This window comes from Pieris rapae, chromosome 12 (genome assembly GCF_905147795.1).
Source record: "Pieris rapae chromosome 12, ilPieRapa1.1, whole genome shotgun sequence".
Taxonomy (NCBI): Eukaryota; Metazoa; Arthropoda; class Insecta; order Lepidoptera; family Pieridae; genus Pieris; species Pieris rapae.
This window is the reverse complement of record NC_059520.1, coordinates 649,885-672,940: the sequence shown is the minus strand read 5'-3', so window position 1 is coordinate 672,940 and position 23,056 is coordinate 649,885. Positions and strand designations below refer to the sequence as shown.

The 23,056-nt window shown below is 32.1% G+C and overlaps 1 protein-coding gene across 7 annotated transcripts in view; it reads right to left on the bottom strand.

The window, feature by feature from the left end:
- The window catches only part of LOC111002135 (polypyrimidine tract-binding protein 2), a 323,058-nt gene that overhangs the window by 20,266 nt on the left and 279,736 nt on the right, over nt 1–23,056 (bottom strand). For 6 of the 7 annotated variants that reach the window (XM_045630521.1, XM_045630522.1, XM_045630525.1 and 3 more), the window contains 4 exons: nt 19,512–19,658; nt 15,545–15,691; nt 8,404–8,523; nt 6,886–7,012 (listed from right to left, as the gene is read on the bottom strand). In XM_045630521.1, the coding sequence (XP_045486477.1) occupies nt 6,886–7,012; nt 8,404–8,523; nt 15,545–15,691; nt 19,512–19,658 (541 nt within the window). The remainder of the gene's footprint in view (nt 1–6,885; nt 7,013–8,403; nt 8,524–15,544; nt 15,692–19,511; nt 19,659–23,056) is intronic. The other variant, XM_045630524.1, reaches the window with a different exon arrangement.

Genomic DNA, 23,056 nt, shown 5'->3' with positions numbered 1-23,056 from the left:
CCGCATTTACGTTTGAAAATACCAAGTTTCATGCAATTTCACCTTCGCAAACTTGGGTCTATAGTAGTGTTGCCCAAATGCAAGACCAAGACGAGACTTAGACCAGTCTTGGTATTGGTCTTGCGTCTATACACCTGGTCTTGATCTTGGTATTGGTATTGCGCTCTCAGTCTTGGTCTTGGTCTTGATCTTGCAGCAAGAGTCTCGCAAGTCTCGCAAGACTTGCAAATACCTATTAGCCTATTGCTATTTATTCGTCACTCATGTCAAATTGTAAACATTCACTCCGAAAGCAATAAGAATTTAGAGTACCTAGCTAGGTAAATGGGCGAGAATAATAAATAAGATAGACTCGAAGCGAAACTCAATTAGAAATGACTGAAATTGAAATAAAAACTCATATTTATAAGCACACAAGCCGAAGGCCGACAAAGAAAAATGCGGCATTCTTTGATAGAAAGAATAAATCTTTGAAAGATTAAAAAACAGAAGTATCAGAATCAAAATCAAATAGGTTTTGTGCCTACGCAAAAATAAAGTGTAGATAATTATGCAAATAATATTGTTTATTATGTTCCTTTTTTATTGGAACTATACGTTGCCTGCTGTTTTTATGGAGGTTACTAGCTACTAGAGTTGATACGATAGAAGTTGATAAACCGACACTGCAAATCTCGATTTTTGGAAATGTGTGATTTTAAAACCAAATGCGTAAAGCAATATGACGTCGCTCATATTTGGAGTTTTTCCACGTTTCAAATTTGTTTAAATCACCCACTATCGAGACAGCATGTCAAATGCTGTGATACACTTGTTGCAAACCGCGGCGTCTTTGTCGGTAAATTATCAAATATGTAGGTATATAATACACCGACCGACCAACAGTTTATTCGAAGAACGTCACATTTTCCCAATCAACCTTGAACCTTATTTCTCTAGTGATAAAGTTGAAAATTTGATAACGCCCAAATCTCAGTTTGTCCTAACTGCAAGACGCAAGAGTATTGCAGGCTTGAGTATTGTCTTGCTCAAGTCTTGCAGGCTTCAGTCTTGGTATTGGTCTTGCTACGATAAGGCGGTCTTGGTATTGGTATTGGTCTTGCAAAAATGCAAGAACAAGACCAAGACTGCAAGACCAAGACCGATTTTGGGCAACACTAGTCTATAGTCATACAGAACTGTTTAACTTTGCGTCATTTGATATATCTATGCGCAGGCACTTGAGATGAGATAAACCTACTGAGATTACTTTATCTATAATTATTTAAATTGGTAAATTGAAATTATTCCATATGTTATTGATATTCAATAGTTTCAAGGACATTATTTGTGAATAGATATTAACAATAATTACATTATTGAATTTTTAGTATTTTCATACTTATTTATATTAAATTTGCAGTATCTGTAAATGACTTACTCGTGACGAAGACATCTTTTATAGAATTTCAGGACGCGGCGTTAAAAACTGTCACAAACCTTGAAGCCTTCATTTAAAATAAAAATTTTATATTTATTATAATAACTTTCCCGTCTACTACTTGATGCTATAAAACATGAGAACGCTGCATGGAGTAAATGGACTAACATCTCTCCTCATACATACGTAAATAGTCTTTAAAAGTCATATTTTCCTTAGGCCCGCCTAGGAACATTAAACGAACGCATAAAAGGCTTACGGCAAATTGGAGGTTTCATGTAATTAACTTTGGAGTAAGAAAAACCGTTTTCTCTTAATAATAGAAAAATAAAGATGAAAAGCCCAAAGCGTATTTCAATTGTATAACCAAATTTGTTAATTTTGCCCAAGACAATGGAATGTTTGTTTTAAATGAACATTTTTTAATCAACTTAACGTCGTCTAATTTATTGTTAATTATGCTTACATCAGCCTTTTGTAAGATAAATTATTTATAACATAAATAATAAAATGTAGACGGTGATCAGCCTTTGGCGGACATAAGCGATCGACTTTTTGAGTTTAATGCAAGCCGGTTTCCACAATGTTTCCCTTCGCCGTTCCAACGAATACTTAATGCGCACATATAAAGAAATTCGCCGGTGATTGAACCTACGACCTCAGAGATGACAGGCACACGCTGAAACCACTAGGCCTACCCTGATCACTATAATTACTTATGCTTAGTAATATTTATAACAACAAACTATTCGACAAAATATCTAATGTCGCATTTCCTTAGTAAACTTAACCCAACCCAATAAAATTCAGTACATATCATATTTATTCGATACTCAAACGTATATCGTTGTAAATTAAAATTCACTAATCCTTCTCGGGTAAAAGGTTGAGCTCGCAATGTAAATTTAAGCGAGCTGCTTCCGCCCAACCGATTACAGCATAATATGATATCTTAAATCTCAGTTCTCTTTAGCTGTCAAACTTGAATGCACCCGCAATTTGTGCTCTTTCATTTCGTTAACACTCGGAACATTTTACATTAAAAAGGCGTAATTTGAATTTCAATAGCCGTAAGTGCCAACGTTAAATATAAAGCTACAAGTACATATTATGTAAATAGTTGTAAAGAAAAAATATTACATTACATCTGCTATCACATTTATATATAATTACTGTACACGTGGAAATAATAATCCACTGGTGTTTGTTTAATTGCTTGAAAGATGCAGGCTTTAAAGCTCTTCTTTTATAGGATAGGAACACTCTTCTTTAAATAATTGTCTTACTTTCAAGGAAGAACCCCGATTCCACAGTTCACTTAGCAAAAGTAAATGTATTTAAGTAACATATGCATAGCTTAAAAACAATTCAGAAAAGATAATCTCAATAACATCATATAAATATATGATACAAAGTACACGGTATTACTAAACTATAACAATAAATGTTAAACGAAAGATCACAAATTAAAGAAAGAAGTCAAATAACATTAGAAGCGGACCCCAAAGCTTAATTACGTGGATCCAGCACAGACAGGACATGTACCACAAACAAGGGACGAATAATAATTGTAGCGGTCTGGTACACCTTAATAAAGCCAATCGCGGAGGGGGAGGGAATACAGCCACGCGCTCTTATTGAGATTTGTTCCGGGATTAGAATTGTGTATGATGGTGTATATCAGACAATAATGTTGCGAATAGTAGTTTGTCTTATATTGGGAACAGTTTTCCGTAATGGCAATAGAGGCCATTTATAGAGGATTTGTAATCTACTAAAATTATTTATTTTTTATATGCGACAGAAAAGTATTAAACCGGTCTTTGTCTTTTAGCTGACCTTTTAAATTTTTTCAAAATTATCCGCAAAATCGTATGTCTGTAAGTAATAATTTATTTTTATTAATTACTTCGAGTGTTTTTTTTTGCTAAAGTTAAAGAGGAAATACGATTGTTTAGCATTTCTAAGCATAGGTTTAGGCACAACACAATATACTATTTTCAGAAGCAGTAATCATTTGACTAAATTGTTTTATAGGCAATATTTTAATATTTTAATTGAATAGCTAAACAGCGTTCGTAATGAACTTAAAAACAAACACTAAGAATATTACAATAATTAAATCGGAAGACTCCCGACGTAAGTCACTAACAATCATTAAACATTCATCTTCAAACTCGCAGCAGATTTCGGAGTCTGACGCCTTTATTAATTGTAATATGATAAAAACTTGTAGAATATTCATTAGATAAACTCGGAGAACTTAGGGAAATAACGAGCCGAAACACCATGAATCCAAATTTGGTAACTTCTAAATGGTTTGAGTTAAGTATTTTCGGGCGCTTAAATAAATTCAAAACATTTTGTTAATCAAAGGTTGCATATGTTTGACGAATTGAAATTTAAACGTCTCAAGTCAAACAAACATTTGTAATGATTAAATATGTACTAACGAGTTTTATATGTTTTCGTTATATAAATACGAAATTTTTAGTAAATACGTCAGTCAAATCATTTCTTTTAATTAGACTATTAAAAAGGCACTTTTGAAAGACAAAAAAAACAAGTTAAAAATATTTAGGTTAAAAACATAACTCTAGTTGCCCGTCCAAAAGATATTTTTTTTATAGAAGCAAATGGATGATAGCTTGATACTTACTCATTTAAAAAAGTTTTCACTATATTTTATACACATTGATATGATAATTATATGAGGAATATAATAGAAATTGATTTTCATTTTTAATATTTTAGCTGTGGTTTTTGTGCCATGTTTGCCTATAAGCGTACAATTGTCTACTTAGTTCTTGCTTCCAACGAATGATTCTATGTGTGAATTTAAAATCCTGAACAAACTAACAACCCATTTGATATGGAAAATATATATGGATGGTTGTATTCTTGACGTTTCAACGATTACTACATTTAAGTACTAACACACTGAAGTTCAATTTCAAATAGAATTCATCTTCAGAATAAACGTTGAAGCGCAGACAAAGCTTTTACAATTGGACAATGACGAATGCGGTAAAAAGCAAACAACCGTTTCGGAAGAGCAACGGTCGCCGGCGTCGCTCGGAAATTGGAAACTCTGCATTAGCGGAGGTGTCCCGATACCGTAGAGTTATGACAACTTATAACTAAGCAACGATTAGAACGCTCTTTTGACGTATAAATCTTATGTTGCCAAAGAAATGTTAGTAAATTACGCGATTCTAACTAACGCGATATAACAAAATAACTGGACGATTAATAAAGATTCCTTCAACGCATTGTACTACACAATTATATCGATAAGAATTATTTAGGATTTATTATTTTGTTTACAATTTCACAGATTCAAAGTTTCAAATATAAATTAAATATCAAAAACTTATAATGGTCTGGTGGATATATATATAGACAGAGAATAGAGATATATTCTACATATAGAATTATATATGCATATTAGTAACCTTTTTAAAAAATCGCAAATACTAAACTCTTGCGCTGAAAAAATTTAAAAAACAAAATTTTCAACGATATTTTTACTCCTGGGTGTTTGAGACACATGATTGTTAACTTTATCCAGATTGACACTTTCACAGCAACATTTATTAATAATATTGCCCGGTACAAATGTTTCGATTTATTAAAAACTGTAATTTTAAATATTCCACCATCTCAGCCGGGTGATGTAAAACAAATACGACGCATATCGATTCCCATACAATAATAGCAAATTCCTAATGAAGTTTGCGTAGATGAAACCGATATAACTTTGCATGCGTTATCTCGCGACGTGTCGTTTACCGAACAAATTTGATTATACACTTTGTTGTTTGAAATTGGGGTGATAAATTAATGTTCTGATAGAAAAATCGAAGACACCATGTTTTACCTTGTAAGATTACGATTCCCATTGCATTAATAGGGCAACAAATATCTTATTGAGCAGAGGTTTGACAGCCCTTACACCTAGATTTCAAATTGATTAGCGCACTATTAAACAGGCCTACGTAATTCGTAGTTTGCAACAGCAGTACGAACATTAAAAGTACTACATCGAACTTTGGTTTTGTTAACGAAACTTAGCCAAATCCAGGCATTTAATGAGCCAATCATTAGAAATTGTAACAGTTTTACAGTGCATTTCGGGGCAAGCAATTTTAGAGTAGAAAGCTTTGGATTGTGTTTGACATCAAAATGTTTCATTATTTTTTATGCCTTATTTAGTTTTTATTTTATCATAAAATATTTAGTAAGCTCAGACCTACTAAAAACTTATTAAAATTATAAAGTTGATTTTACAGGTACATTAACCGAACCAAAAATCTTAGCTAATTGGTTTATCGGGCCCCGGGGAATAATTAATTTTAGTATCGAAAGTTAAAGGAGTTTTAAATAAATTAACCCTTTTTCCTGTTCAGTTACAAAACAATTATGAAGTACACTTGTAACGAAAACATTTCTAAATTATACCAAACTATGATTTCATTATGCTAGGAGATAATTTTTCCGAAATAGTTATTTTTTGGAGCTCTTGGCGCACATTTTCTTGGAAGATTCTTTCTTTCATTAAGTCCTCATATTGAATACAAGTACAATTTCTCTATGATAACTTTTTTATGATTTTATAATGCAAAAAGTTTTTACGAGTTTAAAAATGTATGTCTTAAAAGGTACCTTAGTTTATGGAACAAGCTAGTTTGGTTACGCCAGGTACACTTACTGCTAAGTCGCCGCTAATAAAAAATATCAACATATTAAGAGGAACATTTAAGAACGGCAGGGAAATTATGAGCTGGTAAAAATTGCCTACAAATGTTAACAAATATGTAAACGTAAAAACAATTCTGTCTGTTACATTGAACTTAAATATCCAGCTATAGTATCGTCAGTCACAAATATATATGCTTATTTATAATTAGAAATGAACAGCGGTAGGGGTAGGCAAAGCTTATCAAATATGTACCTACCTCCTGTACTGGATTTATTTAGGTTATGCATGAGGGGGGAGATTTAAATTTTAAACGGATCGCGCCCTTGGATTTTAGAATTGTGTTTAGGATATACTAAATATTTTAATAGTAGGCTTTAATCAATTGATTTTTCTATAGGTTTCGTTTGCGACAATCAAATTTAATATAGACATAATAGTTATTTATTTAAACGTTGAAAGAATGAAACAATTTAAATATTTTTGTTCTTCATTGTGACATTGTTATTAGTGTTTGAAAGCGCTTAGGTTTTTATCAAAGCATACTTTCTCAAATAAAATATTCATTTAAAATTTAGCTAACATTAATTTTCTTTGAAGTCGAGCGGCAATCGCAACAACGTTGCACATTCAGAAGATCTAAATACAATAAAAATCTTACTTTAAGGACTTAAAACGCGTAGCCTTTTTCATCTAAAATGTAAAAATATTTTTTTTTTAATACAGTTAAAACACAAAAGTAACGCGGATAATTAAAAGTACTTACTATTTTTGGTGAATGTAACGATTTTGAGCACTTTTCCAAATCGCTGGAAGATGGAGTATAGCACGTCCAACACGATTGGGTATAGCATGTGTTCTATGATCACTCTTAACACAGTGTTGGGCCCTCCCTGAAAAAAATAGATATTTTGTTTATACGGCGGTAATAATCCGGCAATTTATTTATAAAGAAACAGTATGTACTCAATACGTTCCATAGAGACAATGAGAGCTGGTGCAAAACTGGCAGATTCATTTATTAATAAAACATAGAGCATATCCGAAAACCATGAGCATGCTTAAAAATACCAGAAAATTATGACATTTTACACTCATCAATTAGGTATATTAAAAAAAGGTAGTAAACATAAATTACGAAAATTTAAACGTGATAACAAACGGAAAATAAATAAATATAAGTAAAACAATAAAAAAAACAATATTAAAAGTCACCTAAAGAGCGATTGAAAATATTGATATTAAAAATCTCGGGCGAGGGAACATCATACAAAAACGTGCGTTTAATTGTGATTGCACAAAACTAGTTATATATATCAAGATATCAGATACCGAAAAGCCATAGTTATACGTGCTAGTTTTATATAATCAAAATTATATTTTAATTAAGACGAAAACGTAAATAGGTATAATAATTCCAGAATGTGATTTATGAAGCGAGCTTATAATATTAAAGATGGTCCCCGTAATCAGCTTTGCTTTGGCGAGGTACTAAATAGATAATCCCACTTCGTCTCGTGTTATACCACCCTTAGGTAACATTTGGTTAAGCTTAATGTATTATACGTATTTGGTCATACATACGTGCAAGGTACATTAATTTGTAAAGTGTGGAATATACATTATTGAGATTTACATATTTAAAAGGCACGGGTTTCTGACACAGTACAAAATTTAGTACAATTTCTCCTAAGGAATTGTAATAAATTTTGATATACTGACGTAGACATTAAAATAATTTAATGATTCTAATTAATTGATATGAAGGATCTGACTGTGCTATTAATTGTATTTAGTCTGTTTTAACTGTGTTGTTTTATATTCATATAAACGCTTATCAATTTTAAAATATTTAGTAATAAATTAGCTACAGTCTTGAGTGAGAGAAAAATCTATCTGATCAATCTATATATCTATCTGATATATTAAACTAGATTGGTTGAATACTGAAGGAAAAAGTAGTTACGTATCTGCCTGTATACTATATTACTTTTACTAATAGCTAGGCATATCTCAATAACGAAAGCACTGACTAATGAATCTTGTACTGAATATATTTGACTAAGTTCGAAAATGAAATATGAGTATTCTTTAAGACACTTAAAAACGAAGGCTTCGAAACCTATCACACATAAATATATATAAATTAATTTATACACAGTTTTAACAATATCAAATACATACAGGTCAAATTTATGACCATCTCATTATAAAGTCGGTTAAAAAAGAAAAAAGTCGGGAAAATTTATAATTTTAAATTCAACATAATATATCGGTCTTATACCTGTATTTCGGTGCCGCCATTCGCAGGCTGAAGACCCGTGGCTGTGCCTGCGACTAACGCAGCACCAGCGGTGTTTGAAATGGCCTGCGCTGCTTGAAGAGCTGCCTGCGCTGAAGCCGACTGAAAAAATAGTTTTGTCCAATAAATTTGCAGTGCTCATATTATTCAGTACTTCTATAGGACAAATACATTTTAAGTAAATTTAACTATTTGCTACAAGTATTAGGTATTTCATGGTATCTTGCAAGGTATTTAACTATAACAATTTTATAATTACGTGAATTTTAAATTATAAAATTATCCCAACGATGCCCACATTACCACGTAGATATTTATAGTAAATATATTATTACATAAATTAATACATAAATTAAAACAAAAAAAATAATTAAAAATAATTCCATCCGAAATCGAAATTTGTTTTTGATCTTTCTGAATTTTACGAATGTAGAATGAAGAGAACCAAATAGTCTTGACAAATGACATGTTGGTAGGGAGTAGTGATGGTAATAAAATTCGGGCTCGATCTCCTTCAGGTCTGAACAATTATGGGTCACAACATCCCTAAGCTGAGGATAGTGTGGTGTGGAGGAAACAAGTCGACGTATCGCTTAGAGCTTTTCAATACAGATACGACATTCATAGAACTTTACAAAGAAGAATGTTAAATGACCTGTCTGTATAAACGGGTTAAGTACACTGATTTTTGTTTGGTATTCACGAAAAGGTCGAAACAATTGTTAAAGTTCATGTTAAAAAAATCCTGAAACACGATATTCACGCGGCGAAAAAACTCATAAAACTAAGGCGGTTTCAGCCTCGCAGTACATAAAGGGCATACAAGAAATGAGCAAGAAATCAAGACTGAACATTATATAGCGACATTAGGGTCACGTAAGAAGGAAACGTGCTCTCTAATCTGTCGTAAGTCTTACAACAATAGACGCAATACGAATGGGGGCTATCTCGAACACGCACCTTGTCGCACAAGATAACATTGACCCCACCTAACAAAGGTTACTATAAACTTATTTTGTATCGTCGGTGACTAGTAGGTGCTTGTTTGGAGCATCGGGTGGAAAATTGTATAAAGAATAAAACTAAGTTATTCTCTATACATATAAAATTCTCGTGTCACAATATTCAATCAATCAATATGTAAATGCAATGCAATAAGTAAACAAGTGCACTTATGAACGTCAAAATTTAAATTAATTGTAAATTTACATTTACTACCAGTTCGCAAGTCAAGGGCGTAGAGCGGGCAAGACAAGGGCGCATTTCGTTCCCATACTACTCCTAATTTTATTTTTATTAAAGTTAATATATGTATTTGACTATCGGCCTATCAACTGTTATGAATGACATCCAGTTCAAAAATATTCAGACGAAGTTTAAATACGAACCCAATAACAGGTGCGACTTTTAAAGTGTTAAAACGTAAACACGTCGGACGCAAAAAAGTACATACGTCACCGGCTGGGCACACTTTGATCCTACATTTTCACATGGCTTTGTATCCGGGTCTGACAGGCGCAGGCCAGACAAAAATAAGGCTTTAAACATGTCATAGTAAGCCTGCCAACGACGGCAAAGGCTTCGATACAAATTCGCATTGACTCAACCTGCTTTTATCCCTTTAAGTTTAACGTTTTTTTGTTCTTTTTTATTCTGTTTGATTCGGATATCTTGGGTATCTATTCAATAGCCACAAGTAGTATAGAAGGCTTTCAGTACTTAATACAAAAGAGACAAACAAGATAACATATAAATTTAATTTGAAGGGTTGTAACTTTTACTTCAAAAGAGCTTTTTATTATAAACTGAAGGCTCACGTGATGTTAAGTGAAAGCACCGCCCATGGATAAATTTCCAGATGGCTTGCAAGTGCATTGGTTTGGATATACTTAGTGCACAGCTGGTTCCACATAGCGATGGTGTTAGGCATAGCTGCCTTAAGAAATTTTAGTTGTAGATCGACGTGATGTTATTTCATACATTAAGAATTAAAAAATAATAATTAATTATAAATATATTATAGCAAATGACTAAGACATTAAAGTTTAAAAAACGAAATTATTTATCGAACCTCTTTGAAGCGCATTGAGTATAGACAAGTGAATACAAAAGATCTTACAAATTTGTCAAAAGTAAAAATAATTGTGAGGGAAGTTCCTTTAAAATATTTCCCGTTGTAAGTAGTGCCAAACTCGAGGTTATTTAAGAGAACTTATTCGCAGGACGCAATCTCTCAAGTCGGCTACTGCCAGACGACAAAATAACTTTCTATTGGAGAGTTCTATTCAGCGACCACAAAAACCTTTTTGCATCGCATGATTGATCAAAGCCTTCGCTACACTAAAAATGCATCAGTGCTTATTGAAACTGATGTGAATTTTATTTTAAGTAAATATTTTTCATGAATCTTTTGAATGGAATAGTATAAATGGAAATAAAGATTAGCACTATGTTAATAATCATCGATTGCGGATTTGTTTGAATTTCACTGTGAAAAATATTGTGAATATAACGAATGTTGTGTCATAATTTCCCGTCATAACGTCGGCTGTAGGAGGTGACAGAAGCACGTCAAATAGGCGGCAGGAAAAATAAAGATAATTTTGTTAAAATTATTTCTGTTTTATAATGACTAAAATATATTTTATTGTTTTTATAGTTTTATATTATTAAAGCAAAACCACTGACATACCAAGGGCCCCTTACCCCATCACATCAAATAGCTAACTAACTCCTCAAATACTTATAGATAGCAAATAGACAATAGACTAGTTGTATCCGTTTTGAGTTTAATCATCACATTAATTAGCAATTCTGTTTACTCTGACGCCTGTTTGCCATACCGACAATTAGATCAAACATTATATCATTAGTTGACAAACATTGTCTGTTGTTTATGCAAAGTTTTGACATAAATGCCTCTTTCTTAATAACAACGGGGCGCGTTCGTAATCTTGTCAGTTTTTATGTTTATTTTGATTTTAAAAGAAGCAAAGCATGCGGGATGACAATGTTATAATTAAAATTCACATAACGTTGTAATTGACTAGTTAGCCTAGTGCCTTCAGCAAGCGCCAATCAACCCTGCGGTCAAATCGGATCAAGGTGCGGATTTTAGATTCACTCATCCGGCAAGGAAAAAATAACTGGAAGACCTTAAACCTAAAAATCGATAACGTGTATCAGGCACAAAGAACTAATCACCTACTAGCTGCTTATTAAGAAAAACAAATGAAAGATATACAGAAATTTGACTAACATTAAAAAAACACGTATTAATTGAGTGTATTAATTTTAGTAATTACGAGTATCATAGACGCAAAAATAAAAGACAAATCACGCGGAGTTTTAAATTATTTTAAGTTTTTTCCTAAGTAAAATGGTTAGGGCTCTCGAAGGTAAGAGTCTAACTAACACTCATAAGGTGTAGTAATTTAAACTTTAAGAGGCCTTTTCACTAAGACTTTCTTACAAAAAGTTTTACTATAAAAATAAATACGCCTTACTTAGTGGCTAACCTTTTTTTTAAATGAATTGCAGGTCCACAAACGTCACATTTAACACGGGGGCGGGGGCTGATTTAACAGAGGCAAGCGCGCAGGACCTAATGTTAAGTGATACCACCACCCATAGACACATTGCCGCAAGTGCCTTGCCAGTCTTTTAAGAATTGATACGCTCTTTTCTTGAAGGACCCTCGAAGTCGAATTGGTCCGGAAATACATACAGTTCGGTATGACACTACACGAAGAACCCTTTGTCATTAGAGAGGTAACGTCCGACATGTCTCTTAGATGGGCTACGAGGTTCTTCTAAGCATTAAACCCAAAAGCTTGCAATTACACCTTCAGTTAAAATGATAAAATATATTAGTAAAATAATTTTTCAGATTTTTAAAGACAAGCTTTTTAGCTGCTTTTATAGCGTGGAAGAGTATTTGGATCAAACGTTTAAACAACAAGTGGTTGCCTGTAAAAAATCTCTCGCGATAAGGTCGCCAGTTGTCAATTCATTTATGTTCAATTTTTATATTGTAATATAACGAAGTGTTGATAAATAAATAAATAACAAATATAAGTAACTGTTTTTATTATTATGACAACATGACAATTAACATGACATTTGCATGCCTATTTTAAATAGCTAATTATGCAAGTATATAACTAATCAATCAGAATATACCACTTTCTTAGCAAATAATCTATTATTATTATTAATACTCGAGAGTTTCCCCTTCTGCCTTTGTTCACATTTGCTTATGAGAATACGATTCTATTGCTACAACAAATCAATATGAAAAAGGCATCTTACAAATGTATGTTTATTGGAGTCTAAAAGCCGCTTATTGATGTTCACTTAATGTTTCACTCACATAAGTCTATGAATATACATATTTCAAAGAGAATGAAGGCAAATTGTGCCGATGCGTAACTAGAATTGTTGTTTTTATTTTTAAGCTTTAATTGTTTGATATTTGAGCAAAGCCCGGAAATTGTTATATTTTTAAAATAATATAAATACATATTTTTGAATCTTTCCAGTGCTTTTCTAATATTTAAGCTGCCTAGAAGAAACCGCTCAGTGATAACGCTGCCTGTTGCATTACGGAACTATATATATTTATATAATATAATTAATAAAGACCCTTTAATAGTATACTGTTTAAAATTACTTATCAAATGGGTATTATACTGTTAGTATACCCTTAAACTACGTTATTTGTTTTCGTTTCTTTGTGTTCTGCAGCGTGGACCCCTTTTCGGTAAAAGCCTTCTCCTGATCTTTCTATTTGGATCTGTTCTGTCTTTCTCCATCCAGAAGAACGGAAGAAGAAATAAATAATTGAAAAAAAAAATGTTTGTTCCATCTCTTACAAATACTAAAAAATACTAAAATTAATTAAATAGGCTGCTTAACATCTACCCTCTCACCGCCTACAACCTAAAAACCCGAATAAAAGACTGGCTTATGATCACGCCTTATGCAGTATTAGAACTGCTTTTGAGACCCCTGATCTAAATAGCTACACGTTACCCATTCACTCACCTACTCACTCACTCTTTCACTCTCTCACACACTTACTCATGCACACAATCAGGTGTGATGATAATGGTTTAACAAGTAAAAAATAAAAAGGAAATGAACTGGTAAAATTATTTTATGTAATTAACTTTGTTATGGAAGAGCTGGGAACCCTAACACAGGTATATTTACTTAAAAGGGTTCCCAAATCTTACACTATGAAAAGAAAGATGTACCAACTTAAATAAATAAAGACTTATTATTATTATATTATTATTATTATAATTACTCATTCGTGTTACGTGTCTCGCGAGATACGCACGTACAAATACATTACGGAATTATATTATATAATTATTATCATTCTACAATTATTGTTTAACCGCTTTCCATAACTGCTTAAACATTTTACCAAATTTTACATTTACTTGTTTATTTCATAGATCTGAAAGTTATAATGAAAATGCTTCAAGTATCGAATTTAATTTCTAATTTCCATTTAGCATTGGATATTATAAACCGTAAAGTGATTTTAGGGTATGTTCGATAGGTTACACGGATAAACGAAACTAATTAAGCGTTTTAATTAATACAACATTGGGGTGCTGTATTACAATTATTGATACCCTTTACCAAACCCTTAAGAGGATACCAAGAATCACGTTATCTTTCGTCGTTATTAGTTTCCTACTTTTATTATGGTATAAACTTAGACCAATTATAACTTCGCCGGTGGGGTAGTAAAATAAAATAAATTACTCGCAAGCATTAAAAGGGTTAAGTGTTAATTTCAGTGCCTGAGACGGGGAAGCACGTTAATTTCAGACCAAAAAAAAAACCAAAAAGTGAAATATATTTAGCGTAACTTAATCGTCTCTGGGACGTACTAATTATGATTTGTGCAACTCCGTTTTGAATAGGAAGAATTATGAGGACGTAAATAAGAGCTTTTTGATTTATATTTTTCATAAACACACTTTTGGTATACAAAGTTCATTTGTGTGACTTTGTTCAAAACAAATTCACATCACATCCTTGGAAAGAAAACTTAAAGCTGTGCTTATGCTATTTATTAAATTATATATAATGTTGCTTACTAAATAAAACTATTATTGTATAATTGTATTTTGTGCTTTCATACGAAAAGAAAAAGGTGTCTGTTAGTCGATTTGCTATATCGCAATTTTTATTTCTTCAAAAATCCACGTTGAAACATTCATCGCACAATGAATTCACTCTCGGCACTGCAACCATACATCATTCGTAGTTCACTAACTCAATCAAATCTGTGCAACGTACAGACCCTAACATGTATGCGGGCAGTGAATACTGTTATCTAAATGCAACGAAGATTATAACAGTTCGCAGATTACTATTCATAATTTTGAATACGACTTCGAATATCCAATGTTTTCAATCATTCGCATTGTATTAATACACTTAACTAAAGACATTTTATTTAATATATTTTATTTTTTATTTACACTTCATTACAACTGTAATAGAAAACAAATAACATAATACATACAAAGTATAAGAAATACAACTAGTGATAAAATGCCTGCCTGGAAAATATCGCTTGTAAGCGATATTTTCCAGGCAAGGATATTAATAGATGGGTAAGGTGCGAGAATTAAATAACGAAATCTTATAAAATAATAGAACCTCAATCAAAAGTAATACAAAAAAAAATCATAAAACAAACATTTTTATAAAGATAATAAGATCATTTTTTTAGAATACTAAAGCAACGTATTGAATTGGGTTATGATGAAATATATTTAATGTGAGAACCAATTACTTTATATCTGCTTTTCAAATTAACACTGAAATTGGCAAATAAAGCGAAGTAGGTATTTAGAAGAAAGATAGGAAAGTATTTTATTTAAGATTTGCTTAGTCAACGTTGGCGTTGGCGAATAATTTTCTGAAAACCAAGTAATTCTTAAGGCTTTGAGGCACCCTTTGAGAAAATCTACGCTACAGCACGGTTTTTTAATAGAGGGTTTAGCATATAATCCATCGGTGACGAGTCCAATTATATTACCTGATCCTTGATGCATTAATATTGCGTTGAATTTATACATATTAAAACACTCACCGCATTGCTATGTGTTTGGTCGGTTTTGAGCTCTTTGTGATTTGAAAACTGTACATAGACAGCACGCCCCCTTAGTTGTGCGACGCAGCCTCCAAAGTAAGCCACCATCGCAACAGCTGATATCTCTTCAGCCATCTCTAAGAATGCCTAGAAATAAACAAGTAAATCATCGTATTGTCTTTTATTAACATAACTTTTACACATTTAAAGAAAACACTTTTTTAACGTCAACAATCCGTTAAAAAAGTGTTTTCTTTAAATTAAATCTTCTTTAAAATGTGCAAAACCGTTCGTAATATTGTATTTGTGTATAGTAAATATTATTTATATATGAAATTGTAGTGCAGAAATAGGTAAAGAAAAATTTCAGTACAATTTTATGAGATCGCAGCATATAAATAATGATAAGTACAATAGAATGAAAGTACATAAATTGGGTAGCTCGAGCTACGACAACTATCACCTAATCTAATCGAATATACCGGAGTCGGGAGGGTAATATATGGGAATGAAAGATGACGCGTCGAGAGGTCTCGCTTTCGAGTTTGTCGTTCGTATATTTATTCCTTCTAATTCCATGATGTCTATCGTGGCACGTGAATATTTAACGAAATGTCTAAAATGATTTTATGTGATATGCATTGGAATATTGCAGTAAAATTGATAACACAATTTTGGAATATTCAGCGCTAGATTTCACCAGATATTGCTTAACAATGTTGCGTTAACGTAGCGTTAACAAGGTTTTGTATGTAGCACCGTAGGCTGCAATTAATCGGCTCTAGCAGGGTCGGGTATACATAAACTCGGCAACCAAACAACAAGACTGATCCCCCGCACGTGTACTGCGTGATTCTCTAAATGTGTTATGATTTCCCTGATTTCATAGAGAGAATTTCCCAGCACCCATTTACGGGGAGCGCGGCTTAAAACCGCAGAATTCTGCTTTTGGCATTTGAACATAGCTGGCCGGTAAATACACCAGTAACAGACCGTGCAGTCAGCCGCAAATTAAATAGAATTTGTCTGCTGCTAATTAAAAACTAAATATATAGCGGTCGGAAACGACCGACACATTTTAGCACTGTCTTTGCATAGGGTTGTTTGTTTAAATAACTTCTGCTTTACAAGATATTTTTTGGTATCATTAAAACTGTACCTTCCAAATAGCCATTACATAATTTCAAACCTTAATTATTTGTGACAGTAAAAACTAATTTCAGAATTATTTTCTAAATTAAACACACTACTTAATCTATACTTTAATGATAGTGTATAACCACAAATGCTAAAACTTTTCAATGTACCCTAAATAAAATCAACTAAAATTTAGTCACTAACATCAAATAATAGTATCGCATTCACGTTAATTCGTGCACAGTTTCAAGCTAAATGATAGCACACAAATTAATGAACGCACAGTAGCCGTAAAATGGTGTCAACTGCTCTTCGTTTTAATCACCGAGAGTGGAGGCGATTGTCCACTCACGTCGATGTTTGCCCACCTCTCGATGGATGGCTTTTTAACTCGACTGGGCTCCGGTTGCTATTAACAATGATACTTTTCATCATCCATCAAAGTTCGTTTCAAGGAGTAATTGAAAGCCGGAAAGTAGCTAAAGTAATATTTTGTTGACTTGTAATTATAGCGTAGAGGTATTTTTATTAGTGACCAACAAATAGCCAAGTTTTAGTGAAGTAAACTGATATATGAATAGACGTAACTAAAATGGTAATATGGCGTAAAACGAATATGCCACATTCTTGACATACGAAGTCATAAAAGAAAATTGCTTGAAACGTTTGATGAAAATAGAAAATAAAAATCACTTTTCCGAGTGAAGATGTTAAAATTTAAATCCCGGCAAATCCGTTGACTTGAGATTTTTAAAAGTTGCACCTCGAACGAAGAAGTGAAAAGGTTGGAAAATTGTATAACAAAAAGCGAGAAGGCTGTGACCGTTCATAAAAGGGGATTTGACTTATATTTTGTACTGTAGGTGGGAGATTGTTTTCTCGCGCGGTACAATTTATGCGAATGTCATACGGGCTATTTATTAAACGGGATAACATTGTCATAGCGTCTGTCTTACTGTTTGCGCGTAATAAGATTTTGTTTTTTATTTTATTTCTCGACTGTAAAATTATTTTTAATTTGACGACACCAGCTCGTAAATCCCACATAGATACGCTTATGCCAAAACCTGCAAACTTCTTCGAATTTTAAATGATAAAAAAATATGACCAAAAAGTTTCAATTTACTTAACTACCATCTCAAAGTCAATTGAAAGATCCAACGCTTTCGCTAAACAAACTTTACTAATGTCTGCTAATACTGAGTTAAATTTTCTGAAACTTTACAAGAGTTTGCGCTTACTTAGCTATTTATTTTATATATTAAAAAAAGATAAATGTTGCGTTAATAACTAAAAACTTTGAAAATTTTTCTAGTAAAGGAAAAATATAAATTATACCAATATTTTTGTTAAAGTTTAAAAGCTATCACGAATAACAAATCATATGCGCCAAATTTAACAATTATCTCGATTTCGATTCATGTTACAGCTGTAGCGACTAGAAAAATTGTTTAAATTTAGTAAATGTGCTAGTGTTAAAGACAAAGAGTAGAAAACAAGTAGGTCTGCCAACAATGTGTGGCCTATTTGCAGAAGCGTCACCCACTTGTTGTGTTTCCGGGCAAGCTTCATTGTGACCAGCTACATGGCCGAGTTAATATATTAAATAAGAGTTTACTATTGTTGTTCGCATTTGTTTTTTATGTAATGTCATATAAAAATGACAACTACGGAAGAATAGAAAAAAGTTGTAGACTTATACAATTGATTGTTACGGATGCGTAGCACATGTAAAGAGACAGCGTAGCACTGTAATTAGGTGTCATGTAAAAGGTGGAACTTGTCTACGAATAGTGTGTCTAGTTTATAAATATCCCATTAATTTGCTATACGCATTCGAAAATATGAAAATTTATAAGGTTTAAACTTGTAATGAATAATAATAGCGATAACACAAAGCGGCGCAAGTCCTCTAATTGTTGTTTAATAATAAATTACAATTCATTAAGACTGTTATCGGCAAGCCTTTGCATTTAAAATAGTTTGAGATCGTATCCTCTTACAGTAAATAATTGTAGTTATTGGTTTTCTGCTCGATACGGCTACTTTGAAACTGCTAACTAGTTGCTTCTGTTCGGATTATCCACGGAACTTTAGAAAATATTAGAGTCGTTGCTGTAAAGATAACGGCTACTCATTAATATAACTTTTTAGTTTGCTATTTAGCTCATATTTCTTTCTAGGAGTCTTGATAGTTTCTTAGTAAACATTTAAGGTAAATAGATCACTTTACTTTTTAATTTTAGGCCATGCGACTCAATTAATAGCATACATAGTATACGTTGTATTTGCATATATAGCTTATAATATCATAACAGATAAATGGCTTATCATTAAAATTAGAAAAGGCTATTAGCAAATTCTACGTGATTCTACATCTCAAAGCGATGCCTTCAGGCGTCGAGGGGTTTAGTTGATATGGAACTGCAACGATATATTTGAACTGATTACGTACAAGTTCGTCAAGTAATACGTTATTAGTTTAGTTGAGATGGATGCTTCAATGATTTAAGTGATTTATCTATATTTTTAGATACAATTTGATATGGATTCGTAAATACAATTTGTGATAAAAAAAAAGATTTTTTATTGCATTCAAATCATGTCATAATAGGTCGTTATATTTATGCTAAAAGACATTTTTATCTTAAAAGTAGCGTATTTTTTGCATTCATACCTTTTTTTAGACCGTATATTTATAATTCTTTTAAATATAGTGTAGTGTTAACCGTCTTATTTATTAATATATTAATGATCACAGTACTCGTATACAAGTATAGTATGTACGTAAACAAACTGTCTACAATAAAATAAGAAACCTTTTTCTTACCTGATTCTTTCCTTTGAGCACCAATACGTTAGTCACTCGGCCAAAAGGCAGCCCCAATTGAATGATCTCCGCTTCTGTCGTTTCATTTGGTATGTTCCGTATATGTATAACTCGGGACGGTTTTCCAACATTTTGCTCCAACTTCACCTGAAAGTAAAAAAAACAAAAGATTAGAAACATTCCAGGTTCAGTATTTTTGCAAACAAAAAAAAAACACTTTCATCAATTGAAGAAATAGGAAGTATAAAAAGTAATCAACAAAAAATTTGTCAGTTCTAGTTAGTTAAAGGAGAAAAAGTGTTCAAGTTCTCTTCTTAAACAGTCTTTATTTAGACTGTCTTTTAGGCAGACATTATAGTTTTTAAATATAATTAAATTATTCAAAATCTTAATATGCTTACGAATAAATAAACACAATTATTCGGACAATCTGTAGTCATAAATTAAAATTATAAATCTCCAAAACGTCCCATCGGCGTGCATTGTTTAATTGAGAGTTACGTCTAAATGCCTCACAAAATGACCGCTCTAATATACATAAATAAACCCAGTATTCACGAGTCGGTTGGATAATTGAAAAGTCGATGTAGTATAATTGCCGGGGCTTATCGGTCCGGCCCGATGTGGGCGCTATTGTTCCCCGGAGAGCCTTTTGATTACGCCGACCCGCCAATATAATGTAGCCTTGTATGACACTTCACTTGCCATTCATGGGAAAAACGTACTTTATTATTTTTTGGGAGAATTTATGAGATGCTCTTTGTTATTCAGTAGGTGTTTATTGTATTATTAACGAAGTAACAAATTGTAGATAAGCATATATTATGTGAAATCTCATTTAATTATTTGAAGAATAGTCTGTTTTACGATAAATAGAAAAAGAATAGTATTATGTGTAGAAAGGAAGCAACTCAATCGAATCAAATTACACTCTTTCACTAAGACAGCTTGTTCTACTACTTAATTAGCGAATAAAAAACATATTTAGTTACCATAAACGATTGGCTCAAAATTTAATCAACTTTAGTTCTGTCGTATTTGGTAAGTGCTAATTATTACTTAATAAAGATCTAACATGTAGTACATGACATGTACATTTTTGCATTTATCATTTAATCCATCTTTAGCTATATCTTTAGTTAATTTTATTTTATAAAGATTATGTTAGCTATAGACTCGACTACATATCTTTAAAAAAGTTTTATATTACGGATTACTTCTATAGGTAAGGCCAAAGCAAAGGGCAAAGTTGTGTACGAATTCTACAAAAACATAACAAACAAAACGTAAAACATAACTTACAGTAAATAATATTAAAAAGAAACAAACTATGTAAAAAAATATTCTTCTTAAAACTTCCAATTTACATTGTTGCAAAGTTTTAAACTGTGACATCAAGTACTGAAAATTAACTGACAAAGTATGGTGCGGATCATTTACTCTACTTAAGTATTTAAGATGAAGAGAAGAGCGAGCAGGGGAAACTTTTTACAAATGACTTAATGTAACAAAGTTAGGATAGCAAGATTTGGAACATTTTCCCGATTGCCTCCTTTTATCGATTCGACAAATGAACCTAATGTCTATTAGTTGATCATTGTCGGGTTACACAAAAGGGAACTATCTCGATAGTGGCTGAAAGTCGCACAGTTCCGTTCCGAGTTTTCACATTTTTCACTTACGACTTAAGCGTTTATTCTACACGGAATGATTAATGTTTCTCCTTTTATTTACGCTCTTTTATCGAGTGGTCAATGCTTTTACTTACGACAGTTTTAGAGTTTAGGTAGGATTATTCTTACGGTTTAGGAAGTCCTTAATTCGGTTTAAAATATTTTATCATCATACTTTACTGATGATTGAATCTAATCAGATTCAATCATCAGTATGAGAAAGTAGTGATTAATTTATAAAATAAATTACGTATCGGTTACAGAATAAACAATAAGGAATAAGATTTTTTATCCAATAAATAACTAGAATCCGTCTGATAATTTTGTGTTCCAACAATTCGAATCCGTAACAATCGACATCAAAAGAGGCAAATCTCCGTAAGTAAACAAATAAAAAATATTTCATCCAACTCACTTGCAAAGGGAAGAATAAATCGCGGAGCACGTTCGCCCACCTTAAGGGTACATTTCAGTATTTTCTTTCGCGAATGAAAACAAGTCGCACGTAAAATATAAAGGACATTGCTATCGTCGGGTCAGAAAATCTACGAACGATTTTCACATCAGACACTTTAAATCATTCACTTCGTCTCACATTTCACCCATAAATATTAAATCTTGGGATAGAAAAAAGAGATCATATGACATTTCCCTGAGAGAGTTTCCCGGAATCGGTCAATTTTCCCGATGATCGCGCCGATCGTGTTTATTAAAATATTATTTTTCACTTGATCGCACTCGATCCAGATTATGAATAATTCCGGATTTTCTATCATTTTATTATTTTGACACTTACTTTTCGTATAGAGTGCATTCACATGGAAAATCGTTAAAAATAAAATTAACATATTTGGTACTTAAAGAAGTTTTAAGTTTTAGACATTTTACCAAAGTTTGCGTTACCAGTTTAAATAAAAATATACAAATGCAATGTTTATTAAAATATTCCCTTGGTTTCTATCTTGGACTAATATTCCTAAACCTAATTGGTTGTAAATTATCAGAGTATTAGTAGTAGGCAAATATCCGATTCTGTGTAACAAATGTAATCCTATAAAAATATTGAAATTAAAATGAATTGAATTTAAAGAAATGTATTCCTCTTTTTTATTCGTGTACATAAATACTAATCGCGTAGACGTTTTCTACAGATTGTACAGAAAAACCGGAAAATATATATAAAAAATAACACTAGTTAAATAAGATCTTTTGGATTTGCTTTGCTGATACTGAGGTTGTGGAACTTTTAATTGGCCGGCCGCAACTTATTGTAATCAAATAGACGTCTTGACTTGCAAATTGCAGTAGACGTCGAAAACTTGTAATTAAAAGAGATGTTAAATAGGGAAACAATCAGGTAGCTTGTTTATTACAAGAGTGCTTTTCTTAGATTATTTAATTAACACTTCTAAAGTGAAAATGTAATGAAACTCCTAGCAGTAGAAAGTTATATAAGCTCAAATCCTTTTTAATAATCCTATCGGTTAGGTTACTTTAAAATATTAAGACATAAGTTCTTAATATTCTATTATTTAATAAATATAAAATCATTTATTACAATTAGACCACCTTAAATGGCACTTTTGAACGTTAAATAAAATATAAAGATGATTCTAAATACCCCTTCCAAAAGGTAGTTTCATGTGAAGAAAGAATGGACAAGAAACTCCAGACTTACTCTTTTCAAAAAATTACAATATTTAATAATTTACCGTGTGAATATTTGTTGCGACGTTATTCGCAACCCCATTGGTGGGCCATCGCCCATAACATCCAAGACTAATACGTAAGACTAATAAAACAATTTAAATGCTTTAATTTTGGTAAACTTGAAACTCTGATATCCGTCTGAAAGGTTTAAGAAATTAATCT